Source organism: Salmo trutta, chromosome 1, assembly GCF_901001165.1.
Source record: "Salmo trutta chromosome 1, fSalTru1.1, whole genome shotgun sequence".
NCBI lineage: Eukaryota > Metazoa > Chordata > Actinopteri > Salmoniformes > Salmonidae > Salmo > Salmo trutta.
The window spans coordinates 54,368,765-54,392,343 of NC_042957.1; the positions used below are offsets into that span (position 1 = coordinate 54,368,765).

The window sequence follows — 23,579 nt, forward strand, 5'->3', positions numbered from 1 at the left end:
AATACCTCCATGTGATCTGTACAGTTTAGATCTGATTTCCACCCAGAGTTGAGCTCCTGAAAGAAAAATAGTCCTCACGTCGTGTTCTGCCCCGCCAGACACCCCAACTCCAGTCTCATTCCACTGGAAATAATTTATATGTGGAGTCATTGTGCTAATTAAACACAAACTACCCCGGTGATGCTCCCTTCTCTTACATTGACATGTTTAACTATTCAGAAAACATTTTGTCAAGACTGTGTCTTGTCTGGAACCAGGGGTTTAGTGTATGTATGCTCTGTAGTGCATTTCTCAAACTCTAGAAACCTGAGTTATAGGATGTGCTTCAGGGTTGGCTGGGACACATCTACACGGTAGAGGCTGCAGTATGTTTAAGTGGGCCAATCCCCAGTCCTTCTGGCAGCAGCCCTACTTCTCTCTGCACCACTCTCTCACTAACCCGTATGTAGACTGAGCCTGTCCCACATATCTGTGGTGGGGCTGGGCAGCGCTACCCCCCCCCCCCCCCCCCCCCCCCCCCCAACCTTTAAAATCACAGAAAGTTCTGGCCCACCGGGTCAACAAAAACCAGGCCCCAGTGTCTCATCCCCGAAGAGAAACCAGGGCGGTACAGGCTGGCTGGTTGCAGTGCTATTTCTGTTGTGCCAACAGAGCCAGCGCCCTGGTTAGAGCGGGTAAAGTGGGCGAGGTGCGAGATGGTGGAATGCCCCCACCGCTCGAGGATTTGGGAAGTAGCCACCGCCCCGTCACAGCAGTGCCTCCCGGAAGTGGAGGGTGCGTGTGAGCATCGTCACAACCACAGGAATGCTCTCACCACCCCAAAATCTCACTTTAGTTACTGCAGGCAGTACTGCTTTTGACCCTCTGTCCTCTCTGTTTGTGGTGAAGAAGTAGACTAGTGGCCTCTCAAGCACCGTGAGACAGTTTGCTATGCCCTGTGGTTGGCTATGCCCTGTGGCTGGCTATGCCCTGTGGCTGGCTATGCCCTGTGGCTGGCTATGCCCTGTGGCTGGATATGCCCTGTGGTTGGATATGCCCTGTGGCTGGCTATGCCCTGTGGTTGGATATGCCCTGTGGCTGGCTATGCCCTGTGGCTGGCTATGCCCTGTGGTTGGATATGCCCTGTGGTTGGCTATGCCCTGTGGCTGGCTATGCCCTGTGGTTGGATATGCCCTGTGGCTGGCTATGCCCTGTGGCTGGCTATGCCCTGTGGTTGGATATGCCCTGTGGCTGGTTATGCCCTGTGGCTGGCTATGCCCTGTGGTTGGATATGCCCTGTGGTTGGATATGCCCTGTGGCTGGCTATGCCCTGTGGCTGGCTATGCCCTGTGGTTTGATATGCCCTGTGGTTGGCTATGCCCTGTAGTTGGCTTTGCCCTGTGGCTGGCTATGCCCTGTGGTTGGATATGCCCTGTGGTTGGCTATGCCCTGTAGTTGGCTTTGCCCTGTGGCTGGCTATGCCCTGTGGTTGGCTATGCCCTCCAACCTGTGATGGACATGACCAGCAGCAGCATATAAACCTCTGTCTACATGATTCATACAGTAGGCTTGTATTCGCTCTGCTCAATAGCTCGAATTGATCAGTTGGTGTATGTTTGGACATAATATTATTCAACTGTATAATATTCTAAACGGAATAATATTTAGTACCAGATGTTAATATGAGCATAACACGACCACCACATCTGTTTTAAGAGCATTATGATCAGGCCCTTTGAGGAGGATTTTAGTGCTGCACCATTTTGTGTTCAGTCAAACAAAAAGTATTTTTCTCTCCAAAGACTGGTATTGATATTGAGGAATGTATTATTAAAGAAAGCCTCAGTCAAGATTGCACTGAATTTTCGGTTTTGCAGATGAGCTGAACCATATGGTTTGCATTTAGTGTTTCTCAACATTGTATGAAATAATTGGGTACAATGTCGTCTTACTGACATCATACTTTTAATGGGTTTTTCATTCAGTAGAAATATAGCAGATGCCTACTGCATAACAGAGGTTCCATTCTCACACTCTTTTTACTTCCCATGTCCACCCTGTGGTGAAAGCAAAGGCACTTGTCCATGCCGATTTAATACATCTTTCATTAGCGGTTCATGGCTGGTTTAGGTGGTGGCGGTATTAACTGGCTCTGTATCACTCAGTTTCTCCCTCACTTTACAGGGCGAGCTGGAACGGCAGCTTCTGCAAGCCAACCCCATCCTTGAATCCTTTGGCAATGCCAAGACGGTGAAAAACGACAACTCGTCACGTTTCGTAAGTTTAAAAAGCTACACTTGGATAAAAATAGTCTTGAATGTGATAGCTGTACTGTATGTTTTAGGTACACATTTGTAGACGGTCTATAAACAGTCCCTCTGTGTAAATAGGCATTGTAGGACCTGGCTCTCCAGAATACAGTGAAAAAGTATATGAAGGAGAACACTGTCTGCTAAAGAGCACGGCAATGTGCTTTCCATCTTCCATAATCCTGGCACGCATACACACACACACACACACACACACACACACACACACACACACACACACACACACACACACACACACACACACACACACACACACACACACACACACGCAGTGTATCCCCACTTCCGACCAGACCTGACATTATGCGTCACTGATGTCTGCAGAAGTGATACTGTTCACTCAGTGGGGACTGTGTTTTGGGCTCACAGAGGCCTACAATGTCACACAATGTTTAGAACTGCTGCCTTACACATTTTGTATCCCTCCCTACAGGGCAAGTTCATCAGAGTCAACTTTGACGTGACCGGCTACATTGTTGGGGCCAACATCGAGACCTGTATCCTCAGAAACTGGAGACTGGGAAGTGAAGGGGGAGGGGGTGCAGGAGTCTGCAGATGTACATACATAGTCGGGGTTTGGCTCAAGGGGCTCTGGGATTTGTGCCTCACTTCAATGCAGAGTGCTCACCAGATAGTGGACAGACTTAGGTTCTTAGAGCTAGATATATTCATACTCAGCCTTTGTTTATTCATGTGTAGGTTGACTTTGGAGAATGCTGGTTTTCGTTTTCTAAGATTGAATTATATCTGGTCGTTATGCTTTTGAGAAATGTGAAATTTGTGTCCCTCAAGAATAGCATGTTGTACAAGATTTGGCGTTGCAGAAAGTATGATTTAAAAAGCAGTGTGATGTGTGCTATACAGGCATTCCTCTTTCTGAGATGGTGGTAGTCAAGGTTTCTGGAAACACTGACTAAATAGCAACCCACTCAGTGGGCATTTCAGTCTCCTGTAAAACTAAGGTCCAGTGATGTGCACAGTTGAGCTCTTGCCTGAAGCCCAAAATGGTCGCTCTTTAGACAAAACACCCTGTACTCAGACACAAGTGATCAGAAACACATGACTTTACCGTTTTAGGGCCAGCAAATTATGCCCAGTATCTCTAGATTGGGACCGCATTTAACATATTAAAGTCTATTGAGATTGGCGTTAACAGAAATAAACACTTATTATTTTACAGTATATCATACGAGTGTAGCAAGAAGCAGCAATTCATACCAATCCATTGTATGTTTGAGAAGATTCTGCTAGGCATGGCACAATAACCAGTAAGCCAGCACAGGAATGATGGCATTGCTCCATTGGACCTTAACTCCCTGACTACCAGACCTCCTGGAGAAGTCCAGGGCCGTTCGCCAGGCCAAAGACGAGAGGACCTTCCATGTCTTCTACCAGCTTCTGGCAGGAGCCGGGGAGCACCTCAAAAGTCAGTATCTTATACACCATTCCAATTATAATGATTGTCAGTAGTGTCTCTGCAAGAAAAATCACAACTATGTCTTTTATTTTCAGTGTTCTGTGCCAGAAATGGCTCGTTCAATATTTTATATACCATTTATACCATTATTTCTCCTCATGTTATGTCTTTGCTGTTTTGTTATAGTACTGGTTTTTGATTTGTCTCCCCCTACCCCTCTCCTCTCAGCTGACCTGCTCCTGGAGGGCTTCAACAACTACCGCTTCCTGTCCAACGGCAACATCACCATCCCTGGCCAGCAGGACAAGGACAACTTCCAGGAGACCATGGATGCCATGCACATCATGAGCTTCTCCCATGAAGAGATCGTATGTGAGTACACACACCCTAGACCAGACATGTAATATCAATGTCTTTCCTTGCCTCTTGTCTGATTCCCTCTCCCTTGTGGTTGCAGGCATGCTGAAGGTGGTGTCTGCAGTACTACAGTTTGGTAACGTTGTCTTCAAGAAGGAGAGGAACACAGACCAGGCCTCCATGCCTGAGAACACAGGTAATGCCATACCCTCAGAGGCCATACATAATCCATCCAGCACTCCAGCACTTTGAAATTATCCAGCTTAAGTTTGACCATTTCTCACCACACAGCTGAAAATACATTGTCCCAGTTTACAGTGAGCTTACTCTCTGGGCTGCAAGTCTTCATCATTGATCATCCTCCCACAATATGCTGCTCAGTCTCAAAAACAGTCCAATCACTTGGTCCACATAACTTACTGCAGAACAGCTTCATTAAAATTCTGCTGTAATCAGTATTGGGCATTAGTGTGAGTCAGCTGGAATCACAACACTAGCAGAGTAGAGTCATCCTTCACCGTTGTGGCTGAGACAAGGATAGCAACGCGTCAGCAGCTCCAGATGTCTGTCCTTAGTACAGTATGAAGTCTGGCAGCGCAGAGACACTTCACTGAACAGACGTCAGATTCCTCAGAACTCCTGCAGTGACAGTGTCTAGGCTGGAGCTCTTTGTCCGGTTTTTATTAATATAAAGACATGCAGGCACATTGTAGCGGTCCATAGCAGGTATGTTATACCCCGGGGCTCATGCTGCATGTCTGTATTTTACTTCAGAAGGAGATGGCTAGTAGGAATAAATGTGTCATTTTTCATTTCTTTCTGGCACGTTGCTCTGCATTAATGGTCAGTTTATAACGGTAAGCCATGCAGTTTGGTTGTCATTAGGGAAATGGATGTGCCTCTGCTGAGATTTATCCTTGGTGATTTTTAACTGATGAATCATACATCAGACTGTGGCCATATCCTTGGGTAGGTGGGGTGAAATGAAGCGGTAGTGCTTTACTAAGGCCTTTCATTATATATTCCTGTCTGACATTTCCCCAACTGTTTTGATTTGAGACTGGTTAGGCTGCATACAAAGCTCTCTATTTGTACTGTATAGAAGGCTCTGTCTGTGCCCATCTCCAAGTTGCAACACTGATGGGTCACTAGTAACCCAATGTCCTGTCTCTCCTCCCAGTGGCTCAGAAGCTGTGTCACCTGCTGGGGCTGAATGTGATGGAGTTTACCAGGGCCATTCTGTCCCCCCGCATCAAAGTGGGCCGAGACTACGTCCAGAAGGCCCAGACCAAAGAACAGGTAGGAGCTGTTCTCCAGTTGTCATGAGTTGTACACTCCTGTTAATGCATTCACTAACACTGATCTATGCAGGTCCATGAAGTTGGCCTAAGAAGAAACAGACTGGTACCCAGCAGACTATCGTCTATCTCTCTCTGGTTCTCTCCTCAGGCTGACTTTGCAGTGGAAGCCCTGGCCAAGGCCACATATGAGCGTCTGTTCCGCTGGCTCGTCCACCGCATCAACAAGGCCCTGGACAGGACCAAGAGACAGGGAGCCTCCTTCATCGGCATCCTGGACATCGCTGGCTTTGAGATCTTTGAGGTAAACTTATTTTCAAGATCATTAATCTCTTGTTGAAGACATATAATCATGTCCAAGAGGGACTGTCTTGTCTTATTGATCTGTAATACTCATCTCTCACATCTCTTTCTCTCCCCATATCCCTCCTCTAGCTGAACTCATTTGAGCAGATGTGCATCAACTACACCAACGAGAAGCTGCAGCAGCTGTTCAACCACACCATGTTCATCCTGGAGCAGGAGGAGTACCAGAGGGAGGGCATCGAGTGGAGCTTCATCGACTTCGGCCTGGACCTGCAGCCCTGCATCGACCTCATTGAGAGACCGGTCAGCTTTTCATCTTTACACATATAGGTGTATTTTACTCAAGATTATGTCTGAGGAACTTCATCAGATTCTTCTCCTTTCTCTTTGTCTGCAGACCAACCCTCCAGGAGTTCTGGCCCTGTTGGATGAGGAGTGCTGGTTCCCCAAGGCCACTGATAAGACATTTGTAGACAAGGTGCTCCAGGAGCAGGGCACCCACCCCAAGTTCCAGAAACCCCGGCAGCTGAAGGACAAAGCCGATTTCTGCATCATTCACTACGCTGGCAGGGTACGTCCACGCAGAGCCTGGGTCTCAATACACTGAAATGACTTCCTCAGCTCGTACTCTCATATCGTATCATTGATTGGTGAAAACAAGGTATTTCTGCCATATGAGCTCCCTTTTTCTGGTGAGGCCCTCATTCATTTGAAGAAACTGATTTGCCATTGACATTTTTGTTGCTTTTCCTGGTTAGGGGTTGGAGTGTTGGAAAGATGAAGCAGTGTTTTTGAAATTAGAATTATTGTTCAGCTCCATAATTTCTTGAGAAACATGTTTTCTTTCTGAATGACGTTGTAACCAGTCAATGTTAAAGTGCTGCCTTTGAGGCAGCAGACATGTCTCCACTAAAGCTCTAGTTAACAGGTAATTGCCTTAGCACAAAAGCCCAGTTGTGCTCCCAATCTCCACATCTGGTTCATGTTGGTGTGAGACCGATTTTACACTGTTACGTAATCAAGGACTTTTGAACTTTCACCTCAGTGTGGTCTCCCATCTGCAGAGGGCCTGTGTACATTCCAGGCCAGACTCCATATGAAATAAAGTTTATATCATCTTCATCCATTTTCTAATTAAATTTGTCACACAAAGTTCAGATGTACATTTTGTTCTGGTCACAGCACCAGTAGTCTTCACACATGTTAAGACTTAATAAAAAGGTTTTGTTTCCAGTGCATAAACTCATTTTCTCTTGACCAGGTATCTATTTAATTTGATCAGACATGAAAATCAATGAGACAAGATAAAAGGAAGCTATTTAACACTATGTACTGGTACATATAGCCTGTTTAGCTTAAGTCTGTCTGTCTCTCCTCAGGTGGACTACAAGGCTGACGAGTGGCTGATGAAGAACATGGACCCTCTGAACGACAACGTGGCCACGCTGCTCAACCAGTCCACTGACAAGTTTGTGGCTGAGCTCTGGAAGGACGGTGAGTCCCCCACACTCTCTTCCTGTTTGGACCATGTAGTTGTCACTTTGTTTGAGTCTTGGTTGTTCAGTGACAGTATTGAAGAATCCCCTTAAAACCTGGAACTTAGGACAGTGGCTATGGTGGGAGTATTTATACACGCTCTCATCCATTAGACTTCTTGTCTGGTTCATATTCAACTGCTTGCTTCTCTGTGATGAGTATTGTCAGCCAAAACATTGTGCGTTTGTGAGGTAACCTGAAATATCCGCTCGTAAATCTCCTCCCGCCTTTTATTTTCCCATTTGGCACATCTACTTGTTTTAAAAAGCGATTGAGTTTCATTATGAGTCATTGGACATCTACAATGTATACAGAAACAACTAATAGAAAGGAAAGGACTGAATTGCTTTGTTTTTGTGCATGGAATATTCTACTAGACCAGTAAAAGCAATATGTCTCTGTCCTTTACAATGTACACAGCTAATCATTGTTTGTGTGAGTGTGTATGCGGTAACATAATAACAATAAATCTGTATCTGCATGGATGTTTATGTAAAGCTTAATTGTCCCTCACATCCTCCCCTCTCTCTGTTTCTGAGCTATAGACATTCAGACCTTTCAGAGAGCCTCTTTCTATGACAAGGCCTCTGGTCTCCTTGAGCCTCCAGGTGAATGCACATGTTGCTGCTGCTCTGTAGGGTTCTTCCTGCTCGCTCACGGCTGCACTCTGCACCCTTAGATGCACCCACCGCCTCTAGGCTTTGCATGACCCGTAATGCACTGTTGCTAACCAAGACAGTACCTTTCAGCGATGCTGGTTTGTCTGGTGCCATTCTGTCTCAGTCAAATCTCAGCTCAGATTGTTTATTTGAGATACCTGCACAAGGAAGCACCAGGATTGATATAATTTGTTTGGTAGAGCCATCGTAGGTAGGACCATGAAGAATACTAGCATGGAGACATCTGCCGGTGTGGGGTAAATGTATGAGGAAAAGCCTGGACATTGCCAGGGCCATGGCTGTTTAATGTGTTCAACACTCACCTGTAAAGTGACGTCAGTAAGGCTTGGAGCTGACTGGAGAGTGATGGATAGAGACCGACTTCCTCCACCACCTCTTTCTCAGGATAGTTTAGCTACAGATCACACTGACTTTGCTGGAATTCATAATCCCTTTGGCATGGGCTAAGCCTGTTTTTTGAGGGTAGATTTTTTAGCAACATTAACCTGCATGCCAGATCACTGATCTGCTTTCCATAGTATTTTATTTAAAAAGATAGATTGTGAAATGAAGCTTTGCTAAAATATCACCCTGTAGATATCGGTGAAGCTGATGTGGAATGACAATGATTGAAGGAGAAAAGATTAATCAGTCAGTGTCACTTAACCTTCGCACACACTCCTTAAACTTCTGTCACCCTTAGTTATTGAAGTAAATCAGAGCAGTCACTAAGAGAGTTAAGGGGAGAATATGATTCAAAGAGTTGTAATGATTCAACACTGTTCCTGTTCCAATCAGTTGTCAGTCTTGACCATTGCCATATGGTTAGAAGCCTGGTTCTGGTTCTCCAAACGGATCATGGCTCTTTTCATCTGATGACTTTATCCTTTGCACCATCTATGAAGAATGTGTATGCATATGTCCAGATCCTTTCATAGTAAGGCCAATGAAGCTTACCATGCTAATGAAGCTTACCATGCCAATGAAGCTTACCATGCCAATGAAGCTTACCATGCCAATGAAGCTTACCATGCCAATGAAGCTTACCATGCCAATGAAGCTTACCATGCTAATGAAGCTTACCATGCCAATGAAGCTTACCATGCCAATGAAGCTTACCATGCCAATGAAGCTTACCATGCTAATGAAGCTTACCATGCCAATGAAGCTTACCATGCCAATGAAGCTTACCATGCCAATGAAGCTTACCATGCTAATGAAGCTTACCATGCTGATGAAGCTTACCATGCCAATGAAGCTTACCATGCCAATTAAGCTTACCATGCTAATGAAGCTTACCATGCCAATGAAGCTTACCATGCCACATTTAAGGACAGCCGACTACACTGTGAAACCATGGTTTCCTAATAAGCCTCTAAAATCACATCAAAGAGGCATGATGCGTCCCTGCCAAGGGAAATACTGACAGACTCCAACAGAGGATTTCTGAAAGATAATTCAGTACATTATATAGATTCAGTAGTATAGCTCTGGTTCATAGCCCATTGCAGCACTGTCTGTATATGTTCACCCTCGTTCACCAAACAGGTCAATTTCAGCTCGGCTGTGTACCTCATGGAAGGAGAGATGGCAATTACGTGTGTTCATAATTGGAATTGGTGGATGAAAGATATATTACTTTTGGGTTTTGTTGTGCTCTTTGTGACATATCCTTCTCTCTGAATACGGAAAGTCATTTATCCCCCAATGTGTTTGCTCTTGTGTATGATAATTAACACATCCTTTGGTATCAGTATTTCTCCTTTTATGTTTTTGTTAAATCAGATGCATTAGATTGTGTCATTTAATAACATTGATACACCCAGTAGGTGTTCCATTTCCATCTAGTTCTTGTTTTGAAAATGATATCGCTTCTTAACTATACAGTGCCTTCGGAAAGTATTCAGACCCCTTGACTTCAACCCTTATTCTAAAATGTATTACATATTTTTAAATCTCAGCAATCTACACACAATACCCCATAATGACAAAGCAAAAACAGTTTTTTAAAATATTTATTAAAAATAGAAAACAGAAATACATTTTTTTCAGACCCTTTGCTAAGAGACTCGAAATTGATCTCAGGTGCATCCTGTTTCCATTGATCATCTTTGAGATGTTTCTACAACTTGATTGGAGTCCACCTGTGGTAAGTTCAATTGATTGGACATGATTTGGAAAGGAACACACCTGTCTATATAAGGTCCCACAAATGACATTGCATCTCAGAGCAAAAACCAAGCCATGAGGTCGAAGGAATTATATGTAGAGCTCCGAGACAGGATTGTGTCGAGACACAGATCTGGTGAAGGTTACCAAAAAAGTTCTGCAGCATTGAAGGTCCCCAAGAACACAGTGGCCTCCATCATTCTTAAATGGAAGAAGTTTGTAACCACCAAGACTCTTCCTAGAGCTGGCTGCCTGGCCAAACTGAGCAATCGGTGGGAGAGCGCCTTGGTAAGGGGGGTAACCAAGAACCCAATGGTCACTCTGACAGAGATCCAGAGTACCTCTGTGGATATGGGAGAACCTTCCAGAAGGACAACCATCTCTGCAGCACTCCACCAATCAGGCCTTTATGGTAGAGTGGCAGACGGAAGCCACTCCTCAGTATAAGGCACATGACAGGCCGCTTGGAGTTTGCCAAAAGCCACCTAAAGACTCTCAGACAATGAGAAAAAAGATTCTCTGGTCTGATGTAACCAAGATTCATCTCTTTGACCTGAATGCCAAGCGTCATATCTGGAGGAAACCTGGCACCCCCCTACGGTGAAGCATGGTGGTGGCAACATCATGCTGTGTGGATGTTTTTCAGTGGAAGGATCGAGGCAAAGATGAACGGCACAAAGTACAGAGCGATCCTTAATGAAAACCTGCTCCAGAGCGCTCAGGACTTCAGACTGGGGCAAAGGTTCACCTTCCAACAGGACAACGACCCTAAGCACAAAGCCAAGACAACGCAGGAGTGGCTTCGGGACAGGTCTCTGAATGTCCTTGAGTGGCCCAGCCAGAGCCCGGTCTTGAATCCGATCTAACATCTCTGGAGAGATCTGAAAATAGCTGTGCAGCAACGCTCCCCATCCAACCTGACAGAGCTTGGGAGGATCTGCATAGAAGAATGTGAGAAACTCCACAAATACAGGTGTGCCAAGCTTCTAGCGTCATACCCAAGAAGACTCGATGCTGTAATTGCTGCCAAAGGTGCTTCAACAAAGTACTGAGTAAAGGGTCTGAATACTTATGTAAATGTGATATTTCAGTTTTTAATTTTTTATAAATGAGCAAACATTACTAAACACCACCTGTTTTTGCTTTGTTATTATGGGGTATTGTGTGTAGATTGATGAGGGGGAAAAAACGATGTAATACATTTTAGAATAAGGCTGTAAAGAAAGTCAAGGGGTCTGAATACTTTCCAAAGGCACTATATTAGTAATACTCTGAGGAATGCCTTTTTATCCTGGAGGTTGTTTTGTCTGTCCTAAATGGAGACAGCCAACTGGTCTCTAAAGGAAGGTAGGCTGCCACACACCACATTGAATAGTAACGTCTCTTCCCTTCAGTTCCCCTTGATCTCTGCAAAGAACATTGCCTCATATATTGATGCTATCTGAATATGCAAACAAGATGGTATTGTTGATCGTTTTTCTCTGTATTCCATGGCAAGAACAACCACTGATCTAGCTAGTCTATTTACATTCAAATAAAACCAATTGACTGCGGTTTATGTAACGGTGGGGGTGGAAAGGTCAAATACAATGGCTGTGCTGTTCTTGGAAAAACAGCTGTATTATGAACATGTTTTGAGTTTAGTTGGATTAGTTTTTGCAATAGCTTGGTTCAGTCTTGTTTCCTTTGTCTGCTTTTAATGAACATGAAGTCATGCTAGGGCCAACCGCCCATCCCACCCACTCTGGCTGTCAGTCATGTTGTTTACATGTTACGCTTAGAAGCCCTCATCTGTCCTGGTCATGTCTCTAGTCCTTTGCTGCTTGATTATACAGTATATATGTTTAGTTCACGCACCAGTCACCCCTCTACCAGCGTCTACCCATCTAACTCTACCCTTGTCTCCTGTCCCTCTTTCTTCTGTCAGTGGACCGTATCGTGGGTCTGGACCAGGTAGCAGGGATGAACGAGACGGCCTTCGGCGCAGCCTATAAGACCAAGAAGGGCATGTTCCGTACGGTGGGCCAGCTCTACAAGGAGTCTCTCACCAAGCTCATGGCCACTCTGAGGAACACCAACCCCAACTTTGTCCGCTGCATCATCCCCAACCACGAGAAGAGGGTGAGCAATGAGCAGCACACTAACCTCCCCCTTTCACTGACCACCAGTCCCTCCCCCCTCTGCCCACTGTATCCCAGACTACAGCCCCTCCACCACCCACCAGAACCCCTATAGCCCAGACTACAGCCCCTCCACCACCCACCAGAACCCCTATAGCCCAGACTACAGCCCCTCCACCACCCACCAGAACCCCTATAGCCCAGACTACAGCCCCCACACCACCCACCAGAACCACTGTAGCCCAGACTACAGCCCCCACACCACCCACCAGAACCACGGTAGCCCAGACTACAGCCCCTCCACCACCCACCAGAACCACGGTAGCCCAGACTACAGCCCCTCCACCACCCACCAGAACCACGGTAGCCCAGACTACAGCCCCTCCACCACCCACCAGAACCACTGTAGCCCAGACTACAGCCCCCACACCACCCACCAGAACCACTGTAGCCCAGACTACAGCCCCCACACCACCCACCAGAACCCCTGGAGACACACTCTGCAACCAGCCCTCAGTGGGCCCTCTGCCTCCATAAACAACAGCTCAGATGGAAGGCTGGAAATGAAACAATAGCAGAGTGGAGAGTTATGGGCTGTGTGGTAAGTGTTCCCTAATGTATTCCAGGGGATTTAGACTAGACACGCTTGTTTCTGCAGCGCATCCACAAATGGCTGTCATAAATGGATGGTGAAGAGGATATAGACACTGGTTGTTTTGGTGTGAATGTGTTCAAGTAGTTAATCTAGTCCCTATGCAATCCTAATTGTAGAATGTCATTTTGCATAATATTACACAAATATATTTGAAGTAACATAGTTTCCCTATAAAACATTTTCTGGATTAAATTTTAAAAGCTGAATGAACAGTAACAGCATTTAGTTATTGGTTTAGAATAATCTTCTTTGCATGAAGTTTGGTACTGACTGTACTGTACCTCTCCCTAACCTCTCACTTCAATGCCCCTCCCTCCCTACAGGCTGGTAAGCTCGACCCCCACCTGGTTCTGGACCAGCTGAGGTGTAATGGTGTTCTGGAGGGGATCCGTATCTGCAGACAGGGCTTCCCCAACCGTATCATCTTCCAGGAGTTCAGACAGAGGTACTGTACTCATTGTACACGCACCTTATACGGACTATTTATGTATTTCAACCCAATTGATAAGTTCCTGTGTTTACTTATTTGAGAGATATATTATAGAGGACAAAGTGGCATTGGTTTCCCATTGCCCTAGGTGTTGTGCTTTGATTATTTCATGGAGCTGTTCTATTTCTGAACAGTGAGGCTTCTGTAAGATCTGAGGCCTCTCACGTCTGTCCTCACACCCTGGTCCTAGTCAACATGGAGGTGTGGTGTAATGACCCCAGGGCCTTTACACACTCATGTCCACTCTGTTGCCAGGTATGAGATCCTCACCCCCAACGCCATCCCCAAGGGCTTCATGGATGGCAAGCAAGCCTGTGAGAGAATGGTGAGGATTTGTGTGTCACTATTTTACTGTTTAGCACATTGAATACTTGGGAGAGGCTCTTTGTCCTTTTACAAGCTAGAGCACGGTAAGCATGTTAAATGTATATCGACTTCATAAACACCCATGACATGATCTTTCCTTAGTATTTATAGGGCATCACTTAAATGACACTGTTTATTATGATTTGGCCTTCCTTCCCTGGATTTAAATCTATGACCCATTTTCACTCCAGATCCGAGCCTTGGAGTTGGATCCTAACCTGTTCAGGATTGGTCAGAGTAAGATCTTCTTCAGGGCTGGAGTCTTGGCCCACCTGGAGGAGGAGAGAGACCTGAAGATCACTGACATCATCATCTACTTCCAGTCTGTCTGCCGGGGATACCTGGCCCGCAAGTGAGTTCTCTATATGTAATGGCCTTACCTTTCCTCAATTCCTTCCTTTCGTGACCACTACAACACTTCTTAGGACAGAAAGATGCCACAGATATATGTTGCCTTTGACCTTCTTGGTCAGTATGTCTGACCACGTGTCTCCCCTCTCTCTCCTGATAGGGCGTTTGCTAAGAAGCAGCAGCAACTGAATTGTCTGAAGGTGCTTCAGAGGAACTGTTCTGCCTACCTTAAGCTGAAGCATTGGCAGTGGTGGAGACTCTTTACCAAGGTGGGCATGTCTCCATTACAGTACACTATATCTACTGTATATGGCTAATCTGTCTTTGTAACACCAGCATTGTCGAGTCTCTCTATATAGCTATATGATAAGGCTCCTAGTCATCTACTTTTGAACAGTGGCTGACCCCAGGTCTGTGTTCTGTCCCCCAGGTCAAGCCCCTGCTGCAGGTGACCAGGCAGGAGGAGGAGATGCAGGCCAAGGACGATGAGCTTGTCAAGGTGAAGGAGAAGCAGACCAAGGTGGAGGGAGAACTGGTGGAGATGGAGAGAAAGCACTCACAGGTCAGTGTCCAGTCCACACCAACTATAGCAGACTACACTCTTAGAAAACAAGGTGCTATCTGGAACGTAAAATGGTTATTTGGCTGTTCCCATAGGAGAACCCTTTGAATAACCCTTTTTGGTTCCAGGTAGAACCCTTTTGAGTTCCATGTAGAACCCTTTCCACAGAGGGTTCTACCTGGAACCCAAAAGAGTTCTACCTGAAACCAAAAAGGGTTTTACCTACCTTTTGGAATACATTTTTCTAAGAGTGTAGACCCTAAGGATCATCCCTTTATGAACTTCAATTTTGCATTGTACCATTCAGTCCATTATGCCCATGTTTGCATGGTGTAGCTGATTGAGGAGAAGAACATCCTAGCAGAGCAGCTGCAGGCTGAGACGGAGCTGTTTGCCGAGGCTGAGGAGATGAGAGCCCGTCTGGCCGCTAAGAAGCAGGAGCTGGAGGAGATCCTTCATGACCTGGAGTCTAGAGTGGAGGAGGAGGAGGAGAGGACCCAGGGCCTGCAAAGTGAGAAGAAGAAGATGCAGTCTCACATCCAGGTACTGATGAGACATGGAGACTGCAGAGTGGAAGCTTGAGAAGATTGAACATGGAAGTGGTTGCACGTGTTTTATGACAGAAAATATATTTTCTGTGGACCCAAAACATTGCTACCAGTTACCTTCTTAAATGCTGTGATTTGTTCTTCCAGGACCTGGAGGAGCAGTTGGATGAGGAGGAGGCTGCCAGGCAGAAGCTGCAGCTGGAAAAGGTGACAGCCGAGGCCAAGATGAAGAAATTTGAGGAGGACATCTTGCTCCTGGAGGACCAGAACTCCAAGTTCCTAAAGGTGAGTGGAGATGGACCTTACTAACATTATGCTGCTGGACTTTACTATTATTATAAACAACCTGACTCCTCTTTCCCCCTTCAGGAGAAGAAGCTCCTGGATGACCGTGTGAATGAGATGATGTCCCAGCTGACTGAGGAGGAGGAGAAGGCCAAGAACCTGGGCAAGACAAAGAACAAGCAGGAGGTGATGATGGTGGACCTGGAAGGTAGGTGTCCTTTTACCTATAAGGTCTCACTAGTTATAGGTAGTGAGTCCAGACACTTTAACACCATCCATCTCCTTCCCTTCTCCCTTCAGAGCGTTTGAAGAAGGAGGAGAAGACTCGTCAGGAGCTGGAGAAGGCCAAGAGGAAGCTGGATGGAGAGACCACAGACCTGCAGGACCAGATAGCTGAGCTGCAGGCCCAGATAGAGGAGCTCAAGGTGCAGCTGGCCAAGAAGGAGGAGGAGCTGCAGGCTATACAGGCCAGGTGAGTGAGTGAGTGAGTGAGTGAGTGAGTGAGACCATAGCTGGATGGAAGCCACCTGGAGATGTAGTTCAGCAGTCTTTTGCCATTGGAAGGTGTTTGACTGCGAGGGAAGTCTGATTCTTTGACTGTTTTAGACTGAAGTAATTATCACATAGCTGTATAGCTCCATCATCAAATTCCCTTCTATTTTAATTGTCTCAACACCTGTCTTTTATATGCCATATTTAACAATGGTAGGTCTACAGTTGGCCAGATTTGCACCGGTAATCTTGTAATCTGACTATTAAAACCCTATGAGCGTTTACCATTTTTATGCCCTCTCGTCATGATACGGTGCTGACCAGACCACCCAGCAGCTATTTATTCAGCAGATCTCACTGGGTTGGAATGTGTAAATGTTGGCCCCACGTCTAGTCTGTGTTGATCACTGGCCATTAAAAACACTCCGCTCTTTCAGGACCAACTCACACACTCAAAGGTAGTGACAGAAACAAGGTATCTGTGTTTATTTCAGGATATATTGTCTGATACTGCCACCCAGTGGAAAATATATGCATAGCAACTTAGTTCAACTGTCCAAGCATAGGCCTATGACTATTTGGGGTTCTTTGTACTTGTACGACAATGCTTTATTTTGCATCCTAATTAAGAATTTAAAATGTGTGTGTGTGTCAGGGGAGACGAGGAGGTGACACAGAAGAACAACGCCCTGAAGCAGGTACGGGAGCTACAGGCCCATTTGGTAGAGCTGCAGGAAGACCTGGAATCAGAGAAGGTCTCCAGGAACAAGGCTGAGAAGCTCAAGAGAGATCTGAGTGAGGAGCTGGAGGCCTTAAAGACTGAGCTGGAGGACACCCTGGACACCACCGCAGCCCAGCAGGAGCTCAGGACCAAGCGTGAGCAGGAGGTGACGGAGCTGAAGAAGGCCATCGACGAGGAGGCCAAGAACCACGAGGCCCAGATCCAGGAGATGAGACAGAGACACTCCACGGCCCTGGAGGAGCTGTCCGAGCAGCTAGAGCAGGCCAAAAGGGTGGGTAGCTTCACAACAACCGCATGGTCATGTTTAGTCAGAGAAAATGTTTCACTTGGATGAGGTAGTTGAGGTAGTACTTCCTCTGTTTTAAATGTTTTTTTTTTCACAAACGTAATCCAAGGTTCCGCTTCTGCCTTGCCCTTTCTAAACGTCATATCCTGACCTTTCTGACTTCGGTCCGTCGCACGCCTGCTTAGTTCTCTTTACGATTTGGCTGGCAAAGATGGAGGATGCACAAACCGAGAGGGCTTATCAGAAGCAGCCAACCATCTTCCAGAAAAAGAAGCGTGTTCTGGTTGGTGAAGGTGGCAAGGAGGCCAAGGAGAAGCTCCCACGCTACCACAAGAGCTTTGGTCTAGGCTTCAAAACCCCAATTTTCTATTTGGAAGAGTCAGCTTTTTAAACCAACATGGCTCAGTTTAAATTGTTTTAAATGTTTTGTGTTGTCTGAGCATGATTCCTATTGTAATATCTCTTGGTCTGTGTCCAGTTCAAGGTCAACCTGGAGAAGAACAAGCAGAGCACAGAGAGTGCCAACAAGGAGCTGGTCAGTGAGGTAAAGGGGCTGCAGCAGGCCAAGACTGAGTCAGAACACAAGAAGAAGAAGCTAGAGGCCCAGCTCCAGGAGTTCATGGCCCGGGTCACAGAGGGAGAGAAGGGCAAGGGAGAGCTGGCCGACCGCTCCCACAAACTACAGGTGAGAGAGGGCCATTTGCAGCACACACACACACGCTAACCTCGGCTGGTGATGGTCTCTCAACTGTGCTGTTTGCTGTGTGTGCAGACGGAGCTGGATAGTGTGTCTGCTCTGCTGGAAGATGCAGAGAGGAAGGGAATCAAGCTGGTTAAAGACACCGCTGTCCTGGAGAGCGCTTTGCAGGACACACAGGTGAGCTAGACTGGACAACCTCTCATTGGAGAGGAACACATCATGTGTATCTTAAAGGCCCATTGCAGACAAAATCTTGTTTTCCTGTTTTTTATATCATATTGTACAACAGCTGATAAAACTAACACTGAACAAATTTGATCAGTGTTATTTCCTGATAGTTGCATAAATTGTATTTCAACCAGCAAGTCCTTCTAATCAGCAGGTTTGCATGCGTGGGAGTTTCGGCTTTCCATAGTGACATCGCCATGTGGTAAACTGATTAATAGACTAATAACAAAGAGAGATCCAAACCTATCTGCCAATAGCAGCTAGTTTTCAGTTTTCCCCTCTCCACTCCCAGACAGTCCTAGCAAAATTTAGCTTGAAAAATAGTTTTTTGCTAAAAGCTATTTTTGCCCATTTTAATGGAAATCTATTAAAATAAAGTACTTAATTGTTACCTAGAAATGATTTGATATAAAAATGGCTGTATTGGGCCTTTTACATTAAGAGGAGGTGGCATTCTGTTTCCATGTCAATGTCTCATCTTTGGGATATGGGATGGTGTCTGTGTCTCTCTCTCTGTGTGTGTCTGTCTGTGTGTGTAGGAGCTTCTCCAGGAAGAGACGCGTCAGAAGCTGAACATGAGCAGTCATATCCGCCAGCTTGAGGAGGAGAAGAGCACCCTGCAGGAGCAGCAGGAGGAGGATGAGGTGGCGCGCAGAAACCTGGAGAAACAGCTGTGCACACTGCAGGCCCAGGTCAGCACAGCGCCTTACAGCTTAAATGTATCTACTCAAATAATATTACACATTAACTGCAACACAGCTGATATCACCATAACAAGCTACCACCTACTGTAGCCATCCTTCAGTGAGCATCATATCATTATAAACTTTATGTATGTGTAGCTGGTTGAGACCAAGAAGAAGCTGGAGGATGACGTGGGGATGGTGGAGGGTCTGGAGGAGGTGAAGAGGAAGCTGCAGAAGGACATGGAGCTGGCCACACTGAGGCTGGAGGAGAAGGGCATCGCCTTTGAGAAGATGGAGAAGACCAAGACCCGCCTGCAGCAGGAGCTGGACGACCTCATGGTGGATCTGGACCACCAGAGAACCATTGTCTCCAACCTGGAGAAGAAGCAGAAGAAGTTTGACCAGGTTTGACTGATCACTCTAAGCCAACCATAATGGATGATAATTATGGATAATCCATAATGGTAGCTAAATTGGCTTGGTCTTAGAGCACAGTATGGAATGGCGTTGTGTAGATAGATGGTGGACATTTTCCCTCTAAGTCAGTTTTTACCCTGTGTTGTAGCTGCTGGCTGAGGAGAAGAACATCTCTGCACGCTACGCTGAGGAGAGGGACAAGGCTGAGGCGGAGGCCAGGGAGAAGGAGACCAAGTCCCTGTCTCTGGCCCGGGCTCTGGATGAGGCTCTGGAGGCCAAGGAGGAGTTTGAGAGACTCAACAAGCAGCTGAGGAGTGAGATGGAGGACCTGATGAGCTCCAAGGACGACGTGGGCAAGAACGTGAGTGTTGCACTGAATACCAGTGTTTTGTTCAGCTGAGGGCAGAATGGTTTGCATCTGTTGTTTTCAGATGGACTGCTCTGCATCCTACAGAAATAAACTAGGTTAAACCTAAACTTTAAAAGCCAGTTCATTCCAAATAGCATCACCGCAAAGTATCTTCTCTACCACCGTCCAGGTCCATGAGTTGGAGAAGTCCAAGAGGACTCTGGATCAGCAGCTGGAGGAGATGAGGACTCAGCTGGAGGAGCTGGAGGACGAGCTGCAGGCCACGGAGGACGCCAAGCTGCGTCTGGAGGTCAACATGCAGGCCATGAAGGCCCAGTACGAGAGAGACCTGCAGGGGCGAGACGACCAGAACGACGAGAAGAAAAGGGCGCTTGTCAAACAGGTGCATAGAGTACACATCCCTTCCATACAAACAAGAATTGTGTGAAAAAATTCCAGGAACAATATGTTGTCATACACTCAGAGAATGTACATCACCCCCTTCCCCTCCTCTGACCTGGTCTCCTCAGGTGCGTGAGATGGAGGCAGAGCTGGAGGATGAGAGGAAGCAGAGAGCCCTGGCCGTGGCTGCTAAGAAGAAGCTGGAGATGGACCTGATGGACATGATGGGACAGATAGAAGGCGCCAACAAGGCCCGTGACGAGGCCATCAAGCAGCTACGCAAATTGCAGGTAATAAACTCACACCGTCTGTAGAACAGGCAAGACAAATAAAACATGTATTATTTGGGTCAATAATGGGATTCGATCTATCGACACTTTCTCCCTCAGTCCCAGATGAAAGACTACCAGAGGGAGTTGGAGGACGCCCGGGCCTCTCGGGACGAGATATTCTCCCAATCCAAGGAGAACGAGAAGAAGCTGAAGAGCCTGGAGGCCGAGGTTCTCCAGCTGCATGAGGTACAGTGGGCTGTAGTATTGCTCCTGTCATAACTCTGTGTTTTGGTCTGCTGTTTCCTGTAGTCTAGACTGGCTCGTCTTACTGTGAGAAATGGTGACCTGTGTTTGACCTCTGTGTGACCTCTGCCCTGTAGGACCTGGCAGCGTCAGAGAGGGCGCGGCGCCACGCAGAGCAGGAACGGGATGAGCTAGCGGACGAGATCTCCAACAGCACCTCGGGCAAGTCTGCCTTGATGGATGAGAAAAGGAGGCTGGAGGCTCGCATTGCTCAGCTGGAGGAGGAACTAGAGGAGGAACAGGGCAACATGGAGCTGCTCAATGACCGCTTCCGCAAGACCACCATGCAGGTATGAGCCAGGAGGAAACCTTTTCAGGTGGAGACTTGATCATTGTAATCATATTACCCTTGTTCTTCTGACTTTTAGGGAACAATCCATTATTCAGCACCTACCATTAAAAAGTACTCTTATCTCTCTCTTATTTTCCCCTCTCTCTTTCATTCCCTGTTTTCCTCTCTCCACCTCTCTCTTCCCCCTCTCCTCCCGCAGGTGGACACCCTGACCCTGGAGCTTGTGGCAGAGCGCGGCATGGCCCAGAAGAGTGAGAATGCGCGCCAGCAGCTGGAGAGGCAGAACAAGGACTTGCGGGCCAAGCTGGGCGAGCTGGAGGGCTCTGTGAAGAGCCGTTTCAAGGCCTCCATCACCGCCCTGGAGGCCAAGATACTGCAGCTGGAGGAGCAGCTGGAGCAGGAGGCTAAGTGAGAAACACAGCAACTCTCTTATAACAACTCCAAACATTATTAGACAGGGTGAAATAGGAGACCATGAGGGCTTTAGAACAAGCTCAGCCCGTTGGAAGAGAGGTTCTTGAATGTGATCTAAATGTTAATGTGATCAATGTAATGAGTCAAAAGCAATCTTAAGAGATGTACTTGAAGATCTATGACTGACAGCCTTTGTTACAGTGCGGTTCCTGTGGTGCTCTAACTGTCCTATGACCTCATTCCTCTGTCCTCTCAGGGAGCGAGCAGCGGCCAATAAGCTTGTGAGACGGACAGAGAAGAAGCTGAAGGAGGTGTGCATGCAGGTGGAGGACGAGCGCCGCCATTCCGACCAGTACAAGGAACAGGTGAGGAGCTTGTCATGGATGTTTGGACGTCCCAGATATTAAGCAACAATATGCAACTTTTTGGGAGACTTAACCAAATTAACATAGAAATGTGAGTTATAGATATTTAATTCTCATTGAAAACAAGTCTAAGAAGCGATAGATCTGTTCTATGTGCTCTATTTCTATGCTTCCCGTTCTTAAGTTTAGTTTTTGCGTCTTTTACTTTCGGTTTTGTACAACAGCTGAAAATATATAGATTTTTGCTTATGGATTCTCTACGCAATGACTGCTTGTTTTGACACAAACCGAAATTAGGCGAATTCTGCATAGTACACAGCTAAAGAAGGAATTCTATCCAATTCAGTACAACTTGCAAAGGTGGGACAGGATTGGATAGGTGTGAAGTTGGAGTCTTTCCTACAGAAGGTTCTTTCCAGTAACCTTTGGACCACAGGACTGCTGAGTATTGTAAGTATTAGTATTGACTGTTCATCATTGTTGATGTCTGTTGTGACTCCTGGCTGAGTCAGATGGAGAAGGCCAACTCTCGCATGAAGCAGCTGAAGAGGCAGCTTGAGGAGGCTGAGGAGGAGGCCACACGTGCCAACGCCTACCGCAGGAAGCTGCAGAGGGAGCTGGACGATGCCACTGAGGCCAGCGAGGGTCTCAGCCGTGAGGTCAACACACTCAAGAGCCGCCTCAGGTATTTAGAGCCCCCCCACACACACAAACACACACACAAACTCTAAGATGCTATTTTTCACACAAGCTGTTGTGTATATTGGCCAAAATGATGGTCCTCGTTACTAATACCTCTCCACCTCTCCTGGCCCCGTCTGTCCCCTGCAGGCGTGGAGGCCCCATCAGTTTCTCCTCCAGCCGCTCAGGCAGGCGTCAGCTGCAAGTGGAGGGAACATCGCTCGACCTCCTATCCGACGATGAGGTGGAAAACAAGCCCACGGACGCCAATGCCAACGAGACGCCAGCAGCTCCCCAACCAGAGTAGAAGCCCTCCCTCCAGCCCACACGCAGCATGGCCTCCGCCCCCACAACCCTTACCCCTCTCCTCCTAACCCTAGACACCAGCAGTGGACCCCACTACTCTGCCTTACCCCTCTATGGCAAGCTGCAGGGCCAAGCAAATCCATTATCTCCTCCATATGAATATACTGCACATCAAGCCTTGGATTTGTTTTTAACATCAATTGCAGATAAAAGTGCATTTAAATTGCATAGGAGTCTGAGTGTGCATAAGCACTCGAAAACAAATAACAGGAAAACAAATAATTATGTTAAGCTACTTCCCTGGAACACCCATTAGAATCAAACAGCCTCTTTAGCTAGAATTTAACCACTGTCATTTCAGTTGGTTTACTGGCACACAGGTGGACGACTGCACACAAGTCGGTATAAACATCAAATCAAATCAAATCAAATTTATTTATATAGCCCTTCGTACATCAGCTGAAATCTCAAAGTGCTGTACAGAAACCCAGCCTAAAACCCCAAACAGCAAGCAATGCATGTGAAAGAAGCACGGTGGCTGGGAAAAACTCCCTAGGAAAAACTCCTGAGAAAGGCCAAAAACCTAGGAAGAAACCTAGAGAGGAACCAGGCTATGAGGGGTGGCCAGTCCTCTTCTGGCTGTGCCGGGTGGATATTATAACAGAACATGGTCAAGATGTTAAAATGTTCGTAAATGACCAGCATGGTCAAATAATAATAATCATAGTAATTGTCGAGGGTGCAACAAGCACGTCCGGTGAACAGGTCAGGGTTCCGTAGCCGCAGGCAGAACAGTTGAAACTGGAGCAGCAGCATGGCCAGGTGGACTGGGGACAGCAAGGAGTCATCATGCCAGGTAGTCCTGAGGCATGGTCCTAGGGCTCAAGTCCTCCGAGAGAAAGAAAGAAAGAGAGAATTAGAGAGAGCATATTTACATTCACACAGGACACCGGATAAGACAAGAGAATACTCCAGATGTAACAGACTGACCCTAGCCCCCCGACACATAAACTACTACAGCATAAATACTGGAGGCTGAGACAGGAGGGATCAGAAGACACTGTGGCCCCATCCGATGATACCCCCGGACAGGACCAAACAGGCAGGATATAACCCCACCCACTTTGCCAAAGCACAGCCCCCACACCACTAGAGGGATATCTACAACCACCAACTTACCGTCCGAAGACAAGGCCGAGTATAGCCCACAAAGATC

General features: G+C 46.7%; 1 protein-coding gene across 4 annotated transcripts in view; it reads left to right on the top strand.

Annotated features, from left to right (window-relative positions):
- LOC115200545 (myosin-10-like) overlaps window positions 1-22,789 on the top strand; it is a 60,958-nt gene extending 38,169 nt beyond the window's left edge. For 2 of the 4 annotated variants that reach the window (XM_029763687.1, XM_029763697.1), the window contains 35 exons: window positions 2,164-2,256; window positions 2,743-2,806; window positions 3,637-3,735; window positions 3,955-4,098; window positions 4,184-4,279; window positions 5,264-5,382; window positions 5,533-5,685; window positions 5,817-5,990; window positions 6,085-6,258; window positions 7,067-7,181; window positions 7,769-7,831; window positions 11,979-12,172; window positions 13,150-13,271; window positions 13,572-13,641; window positions 13,874-14,034; window positions 14,194-14,302; window positions 14,464-14,595; window positions 14,932-15,138; window positions 15,291-15,428; window positions 15,513-15,636; window positions 15,729-15,900; window positions 16,576-16,933; window positions 17,427-17,633; window positions 17,721-17,825; window positions 18,416-18,568; window positions 18,719-18,967; window positions 19,128-19,340; window positions 19,519-19,731; window positions 19,859-20,020; window positions 20,120-20,248; window positions 20,383-20,595; window positions 20,797-21,005; window positions 21,268-21,376; window positions 21,889-22,061; window positions 22,208-22,789. In XM_029763687.1, the coding sequence (XP_029619547.1) occupies window positions 2,164-2,256; window positions 2,743-2,806; window positions 3,637-3,735; window positions 3,955-4,098; window positions 4,184-4,279; window positions 5,264-5,382; window positions 5,533-5,685; window positions 5,817-5,990; window positions 6,085-6,258; window positions 7,067-7,181; window positions 7,769-7,831; window positions 11,979-12,172; window positions 13,150-13,271; window positions 13,572-13,641; window positions 13,874-14,034; window positions 14,194-14,302; window positions 14,464-14,595; window positions 14,932-15,138; window positions 15,291-15,428; window positions 15,513-15,636; window positions 15,729-15,900; window positions 16,576-16,933; window positions 17,427-17,633; window positions 17,721-17,825; window positions 18,416-18,568; window positions 18,719-18,967; window positions 19,128-19,340; window positions 19,519-19,731; window positions 19,859-20,020; window positions 20,120-20,248; window positions 20,383-20,595; window positions 20,797-21,005; window positions 21,268-21,376; window positions 21,889-22,061; window positions 22,208-22,364 (5,373 nt within the window). In that variant the 3' untranslated portion in view covers window positions 22,365-22,789. The remainder of the gene's footprint in view (window positions 1-2,163; window positions 2,257-2,742; window positions 2,807-3,636; window positions 3,736-3,954; window positions 4,099-4,183; window positions 4,280-5,263; window positions 5,383-5,532; window positions 5,686-5,816; window positions 5,991-6,084; window positions 6,259-7,066; window positions 7,182-7,768; window positions 7,832-11,978; window positions 12,173-13,149; window positions 13,272-13,571; window positions 13,642-13,873; window positions 14,035-14,193; window positions 14,303-14,463; window positions 14,596-14,931; window positions 15,139-15,290; window positions 15,429-15,512; window positions 15,637-15,728; window positions 15,901-16,575; window positions 16,934-17,426; window positions 17,634-17,720; window positions 17,826-18,415; window positions 18,569-18,718; window positions 18,968-19,127; window positions 19,341-19,518; window positions 19,732-19,858; window positions 20,021-20,119; window positions 20,249-20,382; window positions 20,596-20,796; window positions 21,006-21,267; window positions 21,377-21,888; window positions 22,062-22,207) is intronic. The other 2 variants (XM_029763707.1, XM_029763717.1) reach the window with 1 other exon arrangement.
- The last annotated feature ends 790 nt before the right edge of the window (window positions 22,790-23,579 follow it).